The sequence below is a fragment of the Humulus lupulus genome, chromosome 6, assembly GCF_963169125.1.
Source record: "Humulus lupulus chromosome 6, drHumLupu1.1, whole genome shotgun sequence".
Taxonomy (NCBI): domain Eukaryota; kingdom Viridiplantae; phylum Streptophyta; class Magnoliopsida; order Rosales; family Cannabaceae; genus Humulus; species Humulus lupulus.
This window is the reverse complement of record NC_084798.1, coordinates 208,073,315-208,086,678: the sequence shown is the minus strand read 5'-3', so window position 1 is coordinate 208,086,678 and position 13,364 is coordinate 208,073,315. Positions and strand designations below refer to the sequence as shown.

The following is a 13,364-nucleotide window of genomic DNA, read 5'->3' as shown; positions in this document are numbered from 1 at the left end:
TTTTATCATTTATTATTTTTTTCGCGTGCATGTGTGTGGCATGTATAATTTTCTTGTTGAGATTTTTTTGTCCTTTTTCTTTTTAAAGTCAATGGTGCATATTACATCCCTTGTGGGCATCAGGGGGCTATATTGCTTGATGTAATACCTCCTTCTCTCCACTAAAAGATTGTTATTTGTTAATTATATAATATTAGAATGTAGATATATTAAAAAATTTATAACAAAGTTGTCATTATTTCGTTTAACATGTGCTGTGTTAGGATGTAATTATGTAACTTGACATAAGAGACAAATTAAATTAATCGATGAAGATAGTTCAATAATGATCAATGATTTACAATATATTTATTTGAATAAATAGGATTTTTGTCCCCGAACTATGATCACGGTATGATTGTGCCCCTCGAATAATTTGCGATGTTAAAATTTTTTCCCGAACTATGCACGTTACTGAAATATGAGACTTCTGTTAGATTTCGTCTTAGGTGGCTAACGGATTGATGATGTAACATTTGTCTCTTGATGTGGCAGTGCCATGTGTAGAATAATTAGAAATTTTGCTCTCCGAATGTGACCACTACCAAATTGTGCCATTTTTATTAAGACTAATTTATTTTTAAAAAAATTGATAATTAAATCCTTAAAAATTTAAAAAAACATTTTAAAAGATTTAAGAAAATAATCAATACTAAAAGTTTCAAATTAATTAAATAAAATTCAAATACTCAAAAAATAAAAATCTAATTAATAGCAAATTTTTTTTACTTTTTCTTTTCTTTTAAGTTTTTTTTCCTTTGTCCTCCACTTAAATTAAAATTTGTATTTATTTATTTAAGTCTTTTGTCCACCTCTTTAATTAAAAGTTTTTTCTTTATTTTAGTATTTATTTTAAATATTCATTCTAAAATAGTTTTAATTAATATTGTTTAAGAAAAAGTAAAAAAAAGTTATTTGTTGATAATTAAATTTTTTTATTTATTAAGGAATTAATTATTATTTTGAAGAAAAACATATATATATATTTTTTATAAAAGAGATATAATTTGGTAATGTTCAAAGTTGGGGGGCAAAATTGATAATTATTCTACACATGGCACTGCCACATCAACAGATAATATGCTATGTCATCAATCTGTTAGCCACATAAGACGAAATCTAACAGAAGTCTCATATTTTAGTAACGTGCATAGTTTGGGCAAATTTTTAACATCGCGAATTATTCAGGGAGCACGATCATACAATGGTCATAGTTCGGAGGACAAAAACGCTATTTATTCTATTTATTTATATATATATATATATAAGATTGTTTTTAGATATATAAAACTTCGATGCTACAATTTAATGATCTAATAATACTCTGCATTTGCTTCAGCTTCTCTTTCCTGCAACATCTTAAGCCCCACATACCTGCTCAAAGTAAGCAAACAAAAAGACAATAATTATGAAGAAAATGAATGTTTTGTTATGTCAAGATTGTCGAAATATATGTAAAACTTGTTTTAGGCCAAGCCTATTTAATAGAAGCACAAACTAAAATTATTTCATCGAATCCCAACTCAAAATAAAAAGAATTTATAATTTTTTTTAAAAAAATATCTTTTTATTAATTGCTTTTTTTATATATAAATCATACATAGATAGGATTTTAATTATTAAATCATTATTAAATTATCGTGATCAATTTAATAGTTTATTTACAAAATAATAATAATTAATTATCACCATGACTATTAAAAACTCTTTCTTTTTTATAAATATATAGATATTGTTAGTTTTGCATATTAATAGCATTTTTTATAAACTTACCCCTAGTCTTAATAATTTTTTTTTTAAAATTATCTTTTATAATTTAGTCACTTAATAAAAAATTTAGATAAATAGTAAAAAAAAAATTCAAACAAATCAGTCAAAAATTTTAGACATCTATTTAAAATATGCTCGAATTTTAAACAGAATCAATTTTGAAAAAAATTATCAAAACGCACAACAAAATACAAAATCACTTATAAATATAATTTAACTAACTCACCGGCCTAACATCATGACAGTGGCCTGAGGATTGGTCCCGGGAGAGAGACGAAAAGTTGAACCATCCACAACACGAAGCGAGCTAACCCCCATAACCTGAAAATTACCGTTAACAACTTTCCCAACAGCGCTTCCGCCGTGGTAATGCCAAATGGTGGTCACCGTGCTTCGACAAAACTCTTCCATCGCCGACTCATCCGACTGATTCGCTGGCAAAGATGGTCCAAAATACATAAAATCTCTTTCTCCTTCAGAATCCACCATCTTAAATCGTTCCAGGGACTTGGCCTTTAACACCTCCCCAATCTTCCTCATTGCAGTAACACAATGGGAAAGGTCTTCCGGGTGAGCAAAGTAGTTGAAGCGCACATGTGGACTGACTCTCACGTCGGTTGGCGAAGCCAACCATAGTGAGCCACTTGACAAGGGTTGCCTTAGCTTTTCGCAAATGATGGTCATACTCAAATCCGCAGTAGAGGACTTTGGGTAAAGGCCGAAAGCTGGCGGAGTTGGGGCAATAGGAAGATTGGCAGAGATAGTTTCGATGAAATAATGGCTTGTGATTCCTACGACTTGGACTGAGGAAGGCTCAGTTGGAGATGGGATTATGAGATTAACGTTGTTACGAGGATTATCGGCTAGAAAATCTCCTACGTTAGGTTGGGAGTGGACTATGGGGATACTAAGTGATGAGAGGTAGGAATGTGGTCCGATTCCACTAAGTAGCAAAAGCTGAGGGGTTCCAATTGCACCTGCACTTAGAATAACTTCTCCTTTGTGTCGAATTAATACTGTGTGAGACTTTCCATTTGAATCACTGTATATGGCTCCAATTGCATTCGGTTCTGAGGAAATATATATAAAAAAAAATAGATATTATTAGTCAAAATAGAAAAGAAGAGCTTAAAATGCAAAACTAAATGACATTTCTTTGTTGCTTCCAAAAAGTTAAAATTAATTAAACTTGCTTACGTACGTGGAGAGCTATCACTGTCATCGCCAGATTGATAATTTCCTGTCTCAGAAGAAGTCATGTGTTAGTTTATAATTTAGCAAAACAAAAACAAAAAAAATAGAGAAAACCCATTAAGTAAAATCCAAGAAATCTCATTAAAAAATAAGACTGTCTATGAGTAATAATAAACAAATATATTATTACTTGATTCTTTCGTGGAGAAGATGATTCTCTCCACAGTGGCACGAACAGCGACTCGCAAGTTCTTCAAGTTTGCCTTATTAAGAAGCTCCACAGCACCATGCCTTCTCCCAACTTCATCAAAAGTGGAACCAGAAGCTTTGGTGCCAAGCTGATGCTTCAATAGAAACTCATTGTCAGGACCCACACCAGCCTCTAACAAACCATCTTTCACTGCAGATTGCCAAACGGGCAACCTTGGCCGGAACACTATGCTCTCTTCCACCCACTCATACGCCTTCTCAACTATATCCATTTCCCATTTCACGCCGGACTGAGAAAAGAAGCCCTCGTCACCTCGCGAAAAGAAGCCGGCGTTAAGCATGCTTGTTCCTCCCAAAACCCTACCTCTCACGTTCTCAACCCCATCCTCCGACGTGAACCTCTGCGCCGGCGTAACGCCGCCGTTGTCGTCTCCCTCTTCTTCCATGAGATTGGCGAAAAAGCCGCTTAGGTGCAAGACGTTTGGGTGAGATTTGGGGACACTGCCTCTCTCAAGGACAAGAACTGAGTAGTTTTGGGAAAGGGTTGCGGCCAAGGGACACCCTGCTGTGCCACCTCCGATTATGATGTAGTCGTAATATTCTTCCTCCGACGACATCTCGGTGGCGTCGTACACAGATTCCATGTACCTAAAATCTTTAACATTTAAAAACAACGACACTCTTGTAATTAAATTATATAATGTCTCATGGCTAAGATTGCACATGTATATTAACTTCTAAATATATATGGTACTCAACCCTACGATACTGAATAAGTCCCAAATTGTATGAAAAAAAATGTCATATAATTCTATTTATGCAAAGAACTTTGTGTGTGTGTGTGTGTGTTTTTTTAAATACTACTGTAACATTTATAATTACTTATTAAGTAGAAAATAATTTTGGAATTAAGACCTAAATACATACCATGATCGGATCCAGAGGTAGCCAATGCGAGAACCTGCAGTTGGTGATGAAAATTATAAACAAATAAAATTAAAAACAGGGTTAATATATAAGCAATAGGTTCCATTTTTGTAAGCAAAGGTTACAAAATATAATTTGTTTCCTTGAATTATTTGTAATTCGGGATGTATACATATACCACACATATATAGGAAAGCTATCACATTATTGTTATCTATTTTATTTTTTTCAAAGAACGCTTTTAGTATAATAATTTACCTTCTTTCGTAAGCAATTAGGCAATTCAACACCCTAGGACACATAAAATATATAAAAATAAAAAGTCACCACGAAAATGATTTAAGGTTAAATTTGATTCTTTGGCATTTTATCTAATTTTCTTAACTCTTATTCATGTATAGCCATCCAAATGGAATCCATTGGTTTTGGATAACCTACTTCGATTGGATTGAGTTATTTGCTGAAAAGTGAATGAGACCCGATTTGTTTTCTCACTTTTTTGTTTTGTTAATTTAATCATATTTCACTATTAAATCCTCACAAGTCCAAAATAAATGCAATAATGGATGATTTCTTTACTATATTTTGACAAACAAAGAAAGAGACTCCTAGTCCCACCACCAATAATTCTACTGTATTAAATATTAAAATATAGCAGACCCACACCTACTATATATATATATATATATTCAGATAAGATAAGATGTGTTGATTTTAAAACAATGAAAGGAGAGTGAGGGACCCAATATTTACAAGTTTATTAATTTTTCACTTTTACGTGATTTTTATAATAATATATGCTTTGAAAGTTTGATTAAGTACGTAAAAAATTACTCAATATAATATTGTTATTTGACATCTTAAGGTCTCTAACACCACAAGAGGTGTTACCCTCTAATTGGTTAAAGAGATAATAGTATGCCACTTGGCACCTATGTGCCCCTTAGTAATTCTCGGGTAATTATGTGTAATCAATTTTGAGAATTGCTCTCTCACTTAGCAATTCTCATATAATTATGTCTAATTAATTAAAGAAACCGAAAAAAGAGTTAGAGCACTCAGAGCACTTTTAAAGGGAACAAAAATCTCCTGTTCCTGTTTCTATGGCCCAATCCTGTCCCACTACTTAAATATTGACACATCACTTAGTTTGACACGTTAACTAATAAAGGTCTAAGATTAAAAACTATTATTAACTAACATGGATTAAGATTAAAAACTATTGTTAACTTTTCCGTTACAAACCATTTGCCCTTTCTCTTCTTCTTTTTTCATTTTTCATTATTTTTTAATGAAAAAACAAAGTTTGGTGACAGTAGATTTTTATTCCTTTAAAGGACCTGCTTCTTTAAAAATTTGAAAAATTAGAATTAAATATTCTTACAGCATTGCAGCAGCTCCTTTAAACTTAAGATCTAAAATAGAATTTCTTTATATCTTTCTTTACATTTATAGAATTTTTTAGATCTCCTTTAAGTATTTTTTCGATTTTTTTTTGTTTACTTTTCTTTATTTTTTTTCCAAATTTATTAGTTTTTTATTTATTTTAAATAATAAAATGTTGAATGATGGAAAAAAATATATAGCTAAATATTTATATTTGGAGTAATGTAAAAATTTGATATAAAATAAAAAAAAGTTAAGTTGTTAATTATGTATTTGGAAGGAAAAAAAAATAGCAGCACCATTAATGGGCGCGTAGTCCAACAAGTTTCCAAAAACTAAAATCATTTTTAATTTGATAAAAGCTTTGCAAGAGAGATCCAGAACCTCACACAGAGATAACATCTCATTTTCGTCTCTCTCTGAATCTCGCCCTTGCTCCGCCGGCGTCTCCTCTCCTCCGCTTTCTCCGATCTCCTCCGTGGTGTTCGTTTTTTTGGGTGAATTCTGTTTTGCTCTTGCTTCCAAGTCCTTGTAAGGTCCATTCCTTTGAATCTTCTAGTAATCTTTCCAATTTCTTAATTCATTTCATAAAAATATTTTCTAGGTATTTAATGTTGTAATTTGGGGTTTTAGTTTTAGGAGGAAATCTAGATTTTGCCTCCATGACTGACCTTCTCTCTTTCGCAACCATTTCTTTCTTGCAGGATTCGTCCTTTTCTCTCACACAGTCTCTTTGCGGTATGTCTAGACAGTCTTTTTATCTTTTTTTTTTGTTGTTTAAATTGATTACTTGTTTATCATTTTGAGGATTGGCTATGCAATGTTGTTAATCATTTATACGGGTAGAATGTTTCTTTCAGTCATTGTATATTGCTCTGCATTTTGTTTGATACAAAAGAGTCATTATACATTTCTTTTATCTATAAGAGTAATGTATAAAATGAACAACGATTAGTCTTTGTTTAATCTTAGAGAATGGCGTGTTTTCCTATCATTTGAACTAGGAAACTTGACTGAGTTCAATTGACTACTATGAGAAAAATGATTATCTTTTGGTCAATGCTAGGGGCAAGAGGTTTTTTCTATTTTTAGTTGTTGTATCATCATGTATTAATTTGAGGATTGACTTTCTGCTTTAGTTTCTATAATTAAATTTATATATTAACTAAAGTTTTTCTTTTTGGTTGGTTTGCAGCTAGCTGTGATTTTAGAAAAAGGAATGAAGAGACAATACAATCATGTTGAATGAAGAGGTATGTTGATGGTTTCTACTTTCTTGCAGTGGCATTGCAATTATTAATTACTCATTGTCAAATGTAAGAGCTTTAATGTTATAATTTCTATTTAAACCAAATGTAATATGTGGAATATGATTGCAATTGCCAAGTCAACTTTTTGTTCTGTTTTCCTGAAGTAATTAGGTCAGTTCTGCCTAAGTCTCTCTATATACCTTTAGGCCTGATCATTGTAGGGTTGATAGAAAACTTCTCATCATTGTATGTGCTTGTATTGTAAGTGACTGAGGTAGAGGTTGAAGAGACTTTCTTGAGTGTCTTGAGTATGTAATCTCATCTTTGTCAATGGATGTAGGATTAACACGATTTGGTTAAGTCCGAACCAAGTAAACTAGTGTTTTCTGGTGTTTGAATAAATTCCTATTAGCTGCCTTGTCATTTGATATTGTTTGTTATGTTCTGTGTGTCTCTAATCTGATTTTGCAGGGGATATTAACACAACACAATACGTTTGCACTTACATTGGAATTAAGAATCTGTGTGTTTCTCACATTAGCCAAGTTGCAGGAAAGATCTTTCTGCTGTCTGTTAATTGTAGATGATTTTGTTTATTATCACCCTGCTTTAAGGGATTTAGTAGGAATGTATTCTTAAATTGTCATCATTTTTATACTATGAACTTGAGAAATAATATGCCTTATGTTAGCATTATGTTTGATTTCTCTAGTCACTCAAAACATTATTATTCATATGCTTGCTGTTTTTAGGAATGAACTAATTAAGAATCTTTGAGATTCCAAGCCCTTTCAATACCGAGTGTGAGGTAAGCCATTATTTTCTTCCTCAACTATTTGGTTTATAAATTAAACACTGCATGAAGTTTTGTTAGTTTATTTCTCCTAAAGCTTAACTTGAACTTGTTATTGCAGAGGTATATTTAAACACATTTGGAGATTTTACAAAAGGCAATCATTCTTGATCCAAAATGTACGAGATACTTGTACATAAGGGAAAGTGAAGACCTTTTAGTCCATTTTTTTTATTGAGTTAAATACCCCAAGTGTTGTGGTAACATTTTTAGTTGGTGTAGTATTTGGTGTATGGATCTTTAAATTAATATTTGTAAAATTATATGAATTTTTTATCTACAATTTTATCTAACTGTAATATTTATTAAATTATAATTTCAAGGCACTATATATATATATTAATATGAAATTATTATTTATAAAATTAAAATAATAGCCAACGTACTTTCGCAGGCGCAGTACAAGTGCCTCAGAAGAGATTTTTAATAATATATTTATATTTCAAAACTTACTTTTGTAACAAAAAAAAACGTGTCAGTACTTTTATAGGTGTTTTAACTTTAATATGGGCATGGCAGATTTTAAACAGTTGCAATTTATATTGTACAATATTTATTAGGTTTTATAATTTTTTGAATTCAGAGTTTTTTCTGATTACCATTATTATATGGATTCTTAAAAAAAATATTTTTGAATCTTATATTTTATAAAATAGTTTCATAGGCAATTAAATTTAATTTTGATGAATAAAAAATTAAATATAACAATACAATTTTTAAGCAAAATGATTTTATTTTTGTTTTGAATTTGTTAGTTTGGTGAATTATTGGTAATTTTAGTTGAGAAAATTTTGATCAAAATTAGATTTAGGATTTTATTTGAACTATATTATAAAACAGAGTTCAAAAAATAATTTGTTAAAATATAAAGTCAAAACAAATAATGAGATAAAATAAATGTTAAAAAAGTATAAACCCTAATTATTAAAAAGAAACCCAACAAAAATCCCTTGTACATAACCTTTTGATGCAATTGTTGGGGAACCCAGTCATGTTAGAGCATTCCGAATGACTCCTTTAAAATAGCTATATTCTACAATTATAGCTCAAATGTGATAAAATGGTTCTCCATAAAATTAGCTACTCTAATTTTTTTTTAACTTAATACACTATTCACTATTTATATGTAGAGACAACTATTCACTCATTTATAAATATTTTTTATTTTTTTCTAACTTTTCTATATATGTTTGATATTAGGAATAATATTATATAGTTTTAGTAATTTTTTTAAACTTATATACATATTATCATTTTATATAATGTTATAATAATTATATTGAAAATTATTTTTAAATTCTGTATTAATTTATATTTTATTTATTTTGAAATAATTTAAATAAAGTATAATTATATTTTGATATTATATATATGGATAAATATCATAAATATTAAAAGATATAAATATTAAAGGGTAGTTATATTAGGCTTCTGTTTACTGGTTATTTGTCTTAGCTTTCTGTTTGTTTGTTCAGCTTTATATTAAGTTTGTTATTTTATTCAAAGTTAGTTTGGCAATCTGGGTTAGTTGTTATTGTTAGTTGGGTTAGTTGTTAGTTTCGGTTAATTACCTTTAGCTATATATACGACCTTGTAAATTAGTTTTGGTTTTCATCAGATTCAATAATAAAGAAAGTTTTCAATTCTTCAATCTTTCTCTCGTTTCTCGTTATGGTATCAGAGCAGGAAAGTTGAGCTTTCCTGTTTGATTCTGGTTTTTCTTTCCAACCTGTCTTTGTTCTCCAGACAAGGTTGTGCAACTCTCGACTTCCGCATATCGTTCTTCTCTTCCTCGTGATCCTCTTCTTCTCGCTTTTTCTTTCCCAAAATTCTTGTAAGAAACTGCGATGTCTTCAGACGATCAAGAGCGCGAAACACAGACCCAATCGTCAATTCCGACTGCCATTGACGAACCACAGATCTCATCTACTCGAACCGATCAACACATGCAAGTTCTGGCATCAAGAAGCCCAATCGAAGACCCATAAAACCCATATTATCTTCATCACGGTGACAACCCAGGCAACACTCTTGTCTCTCAACTTCTCACTGGACAGGATAACTATATCACATGGAGCAGGGCGATGCAGCTTGCGATTTCAGTCAAGAACAAGCTTGGATTTCTAGACTGTTCAATTTCTAAACCTTCCCCTTCTGATTCGATTCTTTATAATGTCTGGCTAAGAAATAATAACATTGTTATATCGTGGATTTTGAACTCTGTTTCCAAAGAAATTTCATCTAGCATTCTTTATGATGAATCTGCTTCTGCTATATGGAATGACCTTAAAACCCGTTTTCATCAAAGAAATGGCCCATACATTTTCAATCTTAGGAAAGATCTCATGAACCTTAAACAAGAAAATCAATCCATTAGCCTGTATTTCACTAAACTGAAAACTATTTGGGAAGAATTGAACACCTATAGACCCTCATGTACGTGCAATGGATGCACCTGTGGAGGAGTCAAGAAACTCCAAGATCACTACCATATGGAGTATATTATCTCTTTTCTTATGGGTCTCTCTGACTCATATTCCCCAATCCGTGTAACATTCTGCTTATGGACCCTTTACCTGAAATTAGCCGTGTCTTTCACCTAGTAACACAGGAAGAAAATCAAAGGAGCTCAGCCTCATTCAGCAATGATTCCACTCCAGCTATGGCATTTTCTTTCCAAGGTGATAGACACACCAATCAGAAGAATGACAGCCAGCCCCCACGAACCCATTTTCCAAAACGAAACAGACCATTTTGTACTCACTGTAATGTCTTAGGACATACAGTTGAAAAATGTTTTAAAATCCATGGTTATCCTCCTGGTTTTATCAAAAACAACAAACCTAAGGATGTCAGTACATATCATGTCCAAGCCAGTGAAGAAGGGAATTGTAACACAGATGACAATCATGCCACGCTTCCCCAACTGACAACCTTACAGTATCAACAACTGCTCAATCTACTTGCTTCCCAACATTCTGGTATGCCACCTTCAGAACCTAGCACCTCGATAGGTAATGCAGGTATCATTCTCTCTCATTTCTCTAGTTTTCCTTTGAATGATTCCTGGATCATTGACTCTGGAGCGACTCGACACATATGTTCTAACATCAACTTATTCCAATGTATATGTAAGATACCCCCAACCAAACTCATTTTACCAAATAATGACCATCTTTTTGTGCATCAAAGTGGAACTGTTAAAGTTAATAACAACATTGTTATAAATGATGTCCTATATGCACCAAACTTCAAGTATAATATAATCTCAGTAAGTTCTCTATCTCAGCAAGCATCTGTTTCTATAATCTTTAACTCTGATGTTTTTACAATCCAGGACAATACCACCAAGAGGACGATTGGAAGAGGCCGAACCATTAATGACCTTTACATTCTGGACACCACACCTGATCCTCCTCACATTGGTAATGTCACTGCTGAGACATGGCATTCACAGCTAGGACGCCTTTCACATACCCGATTAGCTTTACTCAAAGATGTCTTACATTGTAAAACTTCTTCTTTACATAATATTCCTTGTTATGTTTGTCCTTTGGCTAAACAAAGGAAACTCCCTTTTCCTAATAATACTACTTTTTCTGAACATAATTTTGATCTTATTCACTGTGACATTTGGGGGCCATACCATATTGCTTCACACTCCAATCACAAATATTTTTTGACCCTTGTTGATGATCATTCCAGATTTACCTAGATTTATTTACTTCACCATAAATCTGATGCTCTTATGATTATACCTCAATTTCTTGCTTATATCCAAATCCAATTTGGCTGTATTTTTCGAAAATTCAGGTCTGATAATGCACCAGAATTAGTTTTTAAAAATCTGTTTGCTAAGCATGGTATTCTGCATGATTTTTCTTGTGTTGAAACACCACCACAAAATGCTGTGGCTGAGAGAAAACACCAGCATTTATTAAATGTGGCTCGGGCACTATTTTTTCAGGCTAAAACCCCTATTAAGTTTTGGACTGAGTGTATTTTAACAGCTACATATTTAATTAATAGGATTCCAACACCACTTTTACATAATAAGTCTCCATATGAACTGCTGTTCAATAAAATACCTCAGTATGATCACTTGCGATCATTTGGATGCCTTGTTTTTGCTACTACTTTAACTGCTCACAGGACTAAATTCTCACCCGAGCACGACCTTGTGTACTCATGGGATTCCTAAACGGTGTCAAAGGTTATCGTCTTTATGATCTTAATAGTCATCAGTTTTTCAATTCAAGAAATGTTATATTCCATGAGAATGTCTTTCCTTTTCATAATCTGAACACAGAACAGTCTAATATTGACCCTTTTTCTCATATTGTATTTCCAAATCATATTGTTACTCATACTAATGTCTCTGATTATCCATCAGACAATATTTGTACTCCTCTTACTGACTCACAGGTACAAGAAATTGTTCCTGACATAGATGATGTACAGGAACCAGTTCATGTCGATGATTCTCAACTACATGAACCTCCTTCTATTGTTCCACGAAGATCTACAAGAATTTCAAGACCTCCCAGCCATTTAAAAGATTTCGAATGTTACTCTGCAATACAGGATTCATCCTCTACTCCACATTCCCTCAATAAATTCATTTCTTATTCATCTCTTTCGGACACTCACGAAGCTTTTGTTCTTGCAGTTTCCTCTAACAAAGAACCTCCAAGCTATCAGCATGCCATTCAAAACAAAGATTGGAACAATGCTATGCAGAATGAACTCCAAGCTCTCATCACAAATAGAACATGGACTATTGTACCCCTACCACCCAACAAACATGCCATAGGATGTCGTTGGGTATACAAGATTAAATACAATAGTGATGGCACTATTGAACGGTACAAAGCTCGTCTTGTTGCTCAAGGGTACACGCAACAAGAAGGGCTTGATTTCTTTGACACTTTTTCTCCCGTTGCTAAAATGGTTACCTTTAAATTATTATTGGCTGTTTCATCTATTAACAATTGGCATACTTTACAAATAGATATTAATAATGCTTTTCTAAATGGAGACCTCAATGAAGAGGTCTACATGACCCTACCAAAAGGACTAACACTTCCTTCCTCTCTTTCTGCAGAACCTAACCTTGTTTGCAGATTACGCAAGTCAATATATGGTCTAAAGCAGTCATCTAGGCAATGGTACAGGAAACTTTCTGATGCTCTCTTAAGAGAAGGATTCCATCAATCTCAAGCTGACTACACCCTATTCACAAGAGGAACCAACGACACCTTCATTGCTCTGCTTGTTTATGTCGACGACATAATCATAACAGGCCCCACCATCTCCATTCTACATGACCTTCAATCCTCTCTGCACCAACAATTCAAACTCAAGGCGCTTGGTACCCTCAAATACTTCCTCGGCTTTGAGCTAGCACGAGCCACATATGGCATTTTCCTATCTCAGCGCAAATACACTCTTGAACTACTGGAAGACACTGGTTTCCTAGGCAGCAAACCCATCAAGACGCCTATGGATCCTAAGCTAAGGCTCGACAATGAACAAGGAGAACCAGTCGACAATCCATCTGCCTACAGACAACTAGTTGGCCGCTTACTTTATTTGACACATTCCAGACCAGACATAACCTTTGCTGTCAACACTTTGAGTCAATTCATGGCTTCTCCTTGGACACCCCATTTACAAGCTGCACACCACCTCCTACGCTATCTCAAGGGCAATCCTGGACAAGGACTCCTTTATTC

General features: G+C 32.9%; 1 protein-coding gene and 1 long non-coding RNA gene across 5 annotated transcripts; one reads left to right on the top strand and one right to left on the bottom strand.

The window, feature by feature from the left end:
- Window positions 1–1,127: 1,127 nt before the first annotated feature.
- Window positions 1,128–4,302, bottom strand: LOC133783056 ((R)-mandelonitrile lyase 1-like). The gene is made up of 5 exons (XM_062222586.1): window positions 4,141–4,302; window positions 3,194–3,868; window positions 3,011–3,049; window positions 2,036–2,879; window positions 1,128–1,413 (listed from the first exon to the last, which is right to left on the bottom strand). The coding sequence occupies exons 1-5, from the start codon at window positions 4,244–4,246 to the stop codon at window positions 1,353–1,355; spliced, it is 1,725 nt and encodes a 574-aa protein (XP_062078570.1). The 5' UTR covers window positions 4,247–4,302; the 3' UTR covers window positions 1,128–1,352.
- Window positions 4,303–5,787: 1,485 nt separating this feature from the next.
- On the top strand, window positions 5,788–7,972 carry LOC133783055 (uncharacterized). 4 transcript variants are annotated; one of them, XR_009870757.1, is made up of 5 exons: window positions 5,788–6,062; window positions 6,231–6,264; window positions 6,722–7,397; window positions 7,529–7,584; window positions 7,691–7,972. It is a non-coding gene; the product is annotated as an uncharacterized LOC133783055 (long non-coding RNA). The 4 variants fall into 4 exon arrangements; XR_009870754.1 differs by having other exon boundaries at window positions 5,789–6,057; XR_009870756.1 differs by having other exon boundaries at window positions 5,795–6,062; window positions 6,722–6,779.
- Window positions 7,973–13,364: the final 5,392 nt, after the last annotated feature.

What these genes read in the sequence shown, in the direction of transcription:
- LOC133783056 (XM_062222586.1), bottom strand. Translation starts at nt 4,246, where the DNA reads ATGGAACCTATTGCTTATATATTAACCCTGTTTTTAATTTTATTTGTT. An exon ending in TACCTCTGGATCCGATCATG is followed by an intron (nt 3,869 to 4,140) that starts GTATGTATTTAG and finishes TAAATGTTAAAG; the next exon opens with ATTTTAGGTACATGGAATCT. An exon ending in ACTGTCATGATGTTAGGCCG is followed by an intron (nt 1,414 to 2,035) that starts GTGAGTTAGTTA and finishes TACTTTGAGCAG; the next exon opens with GTATGTGGGGCTTAAGATGT.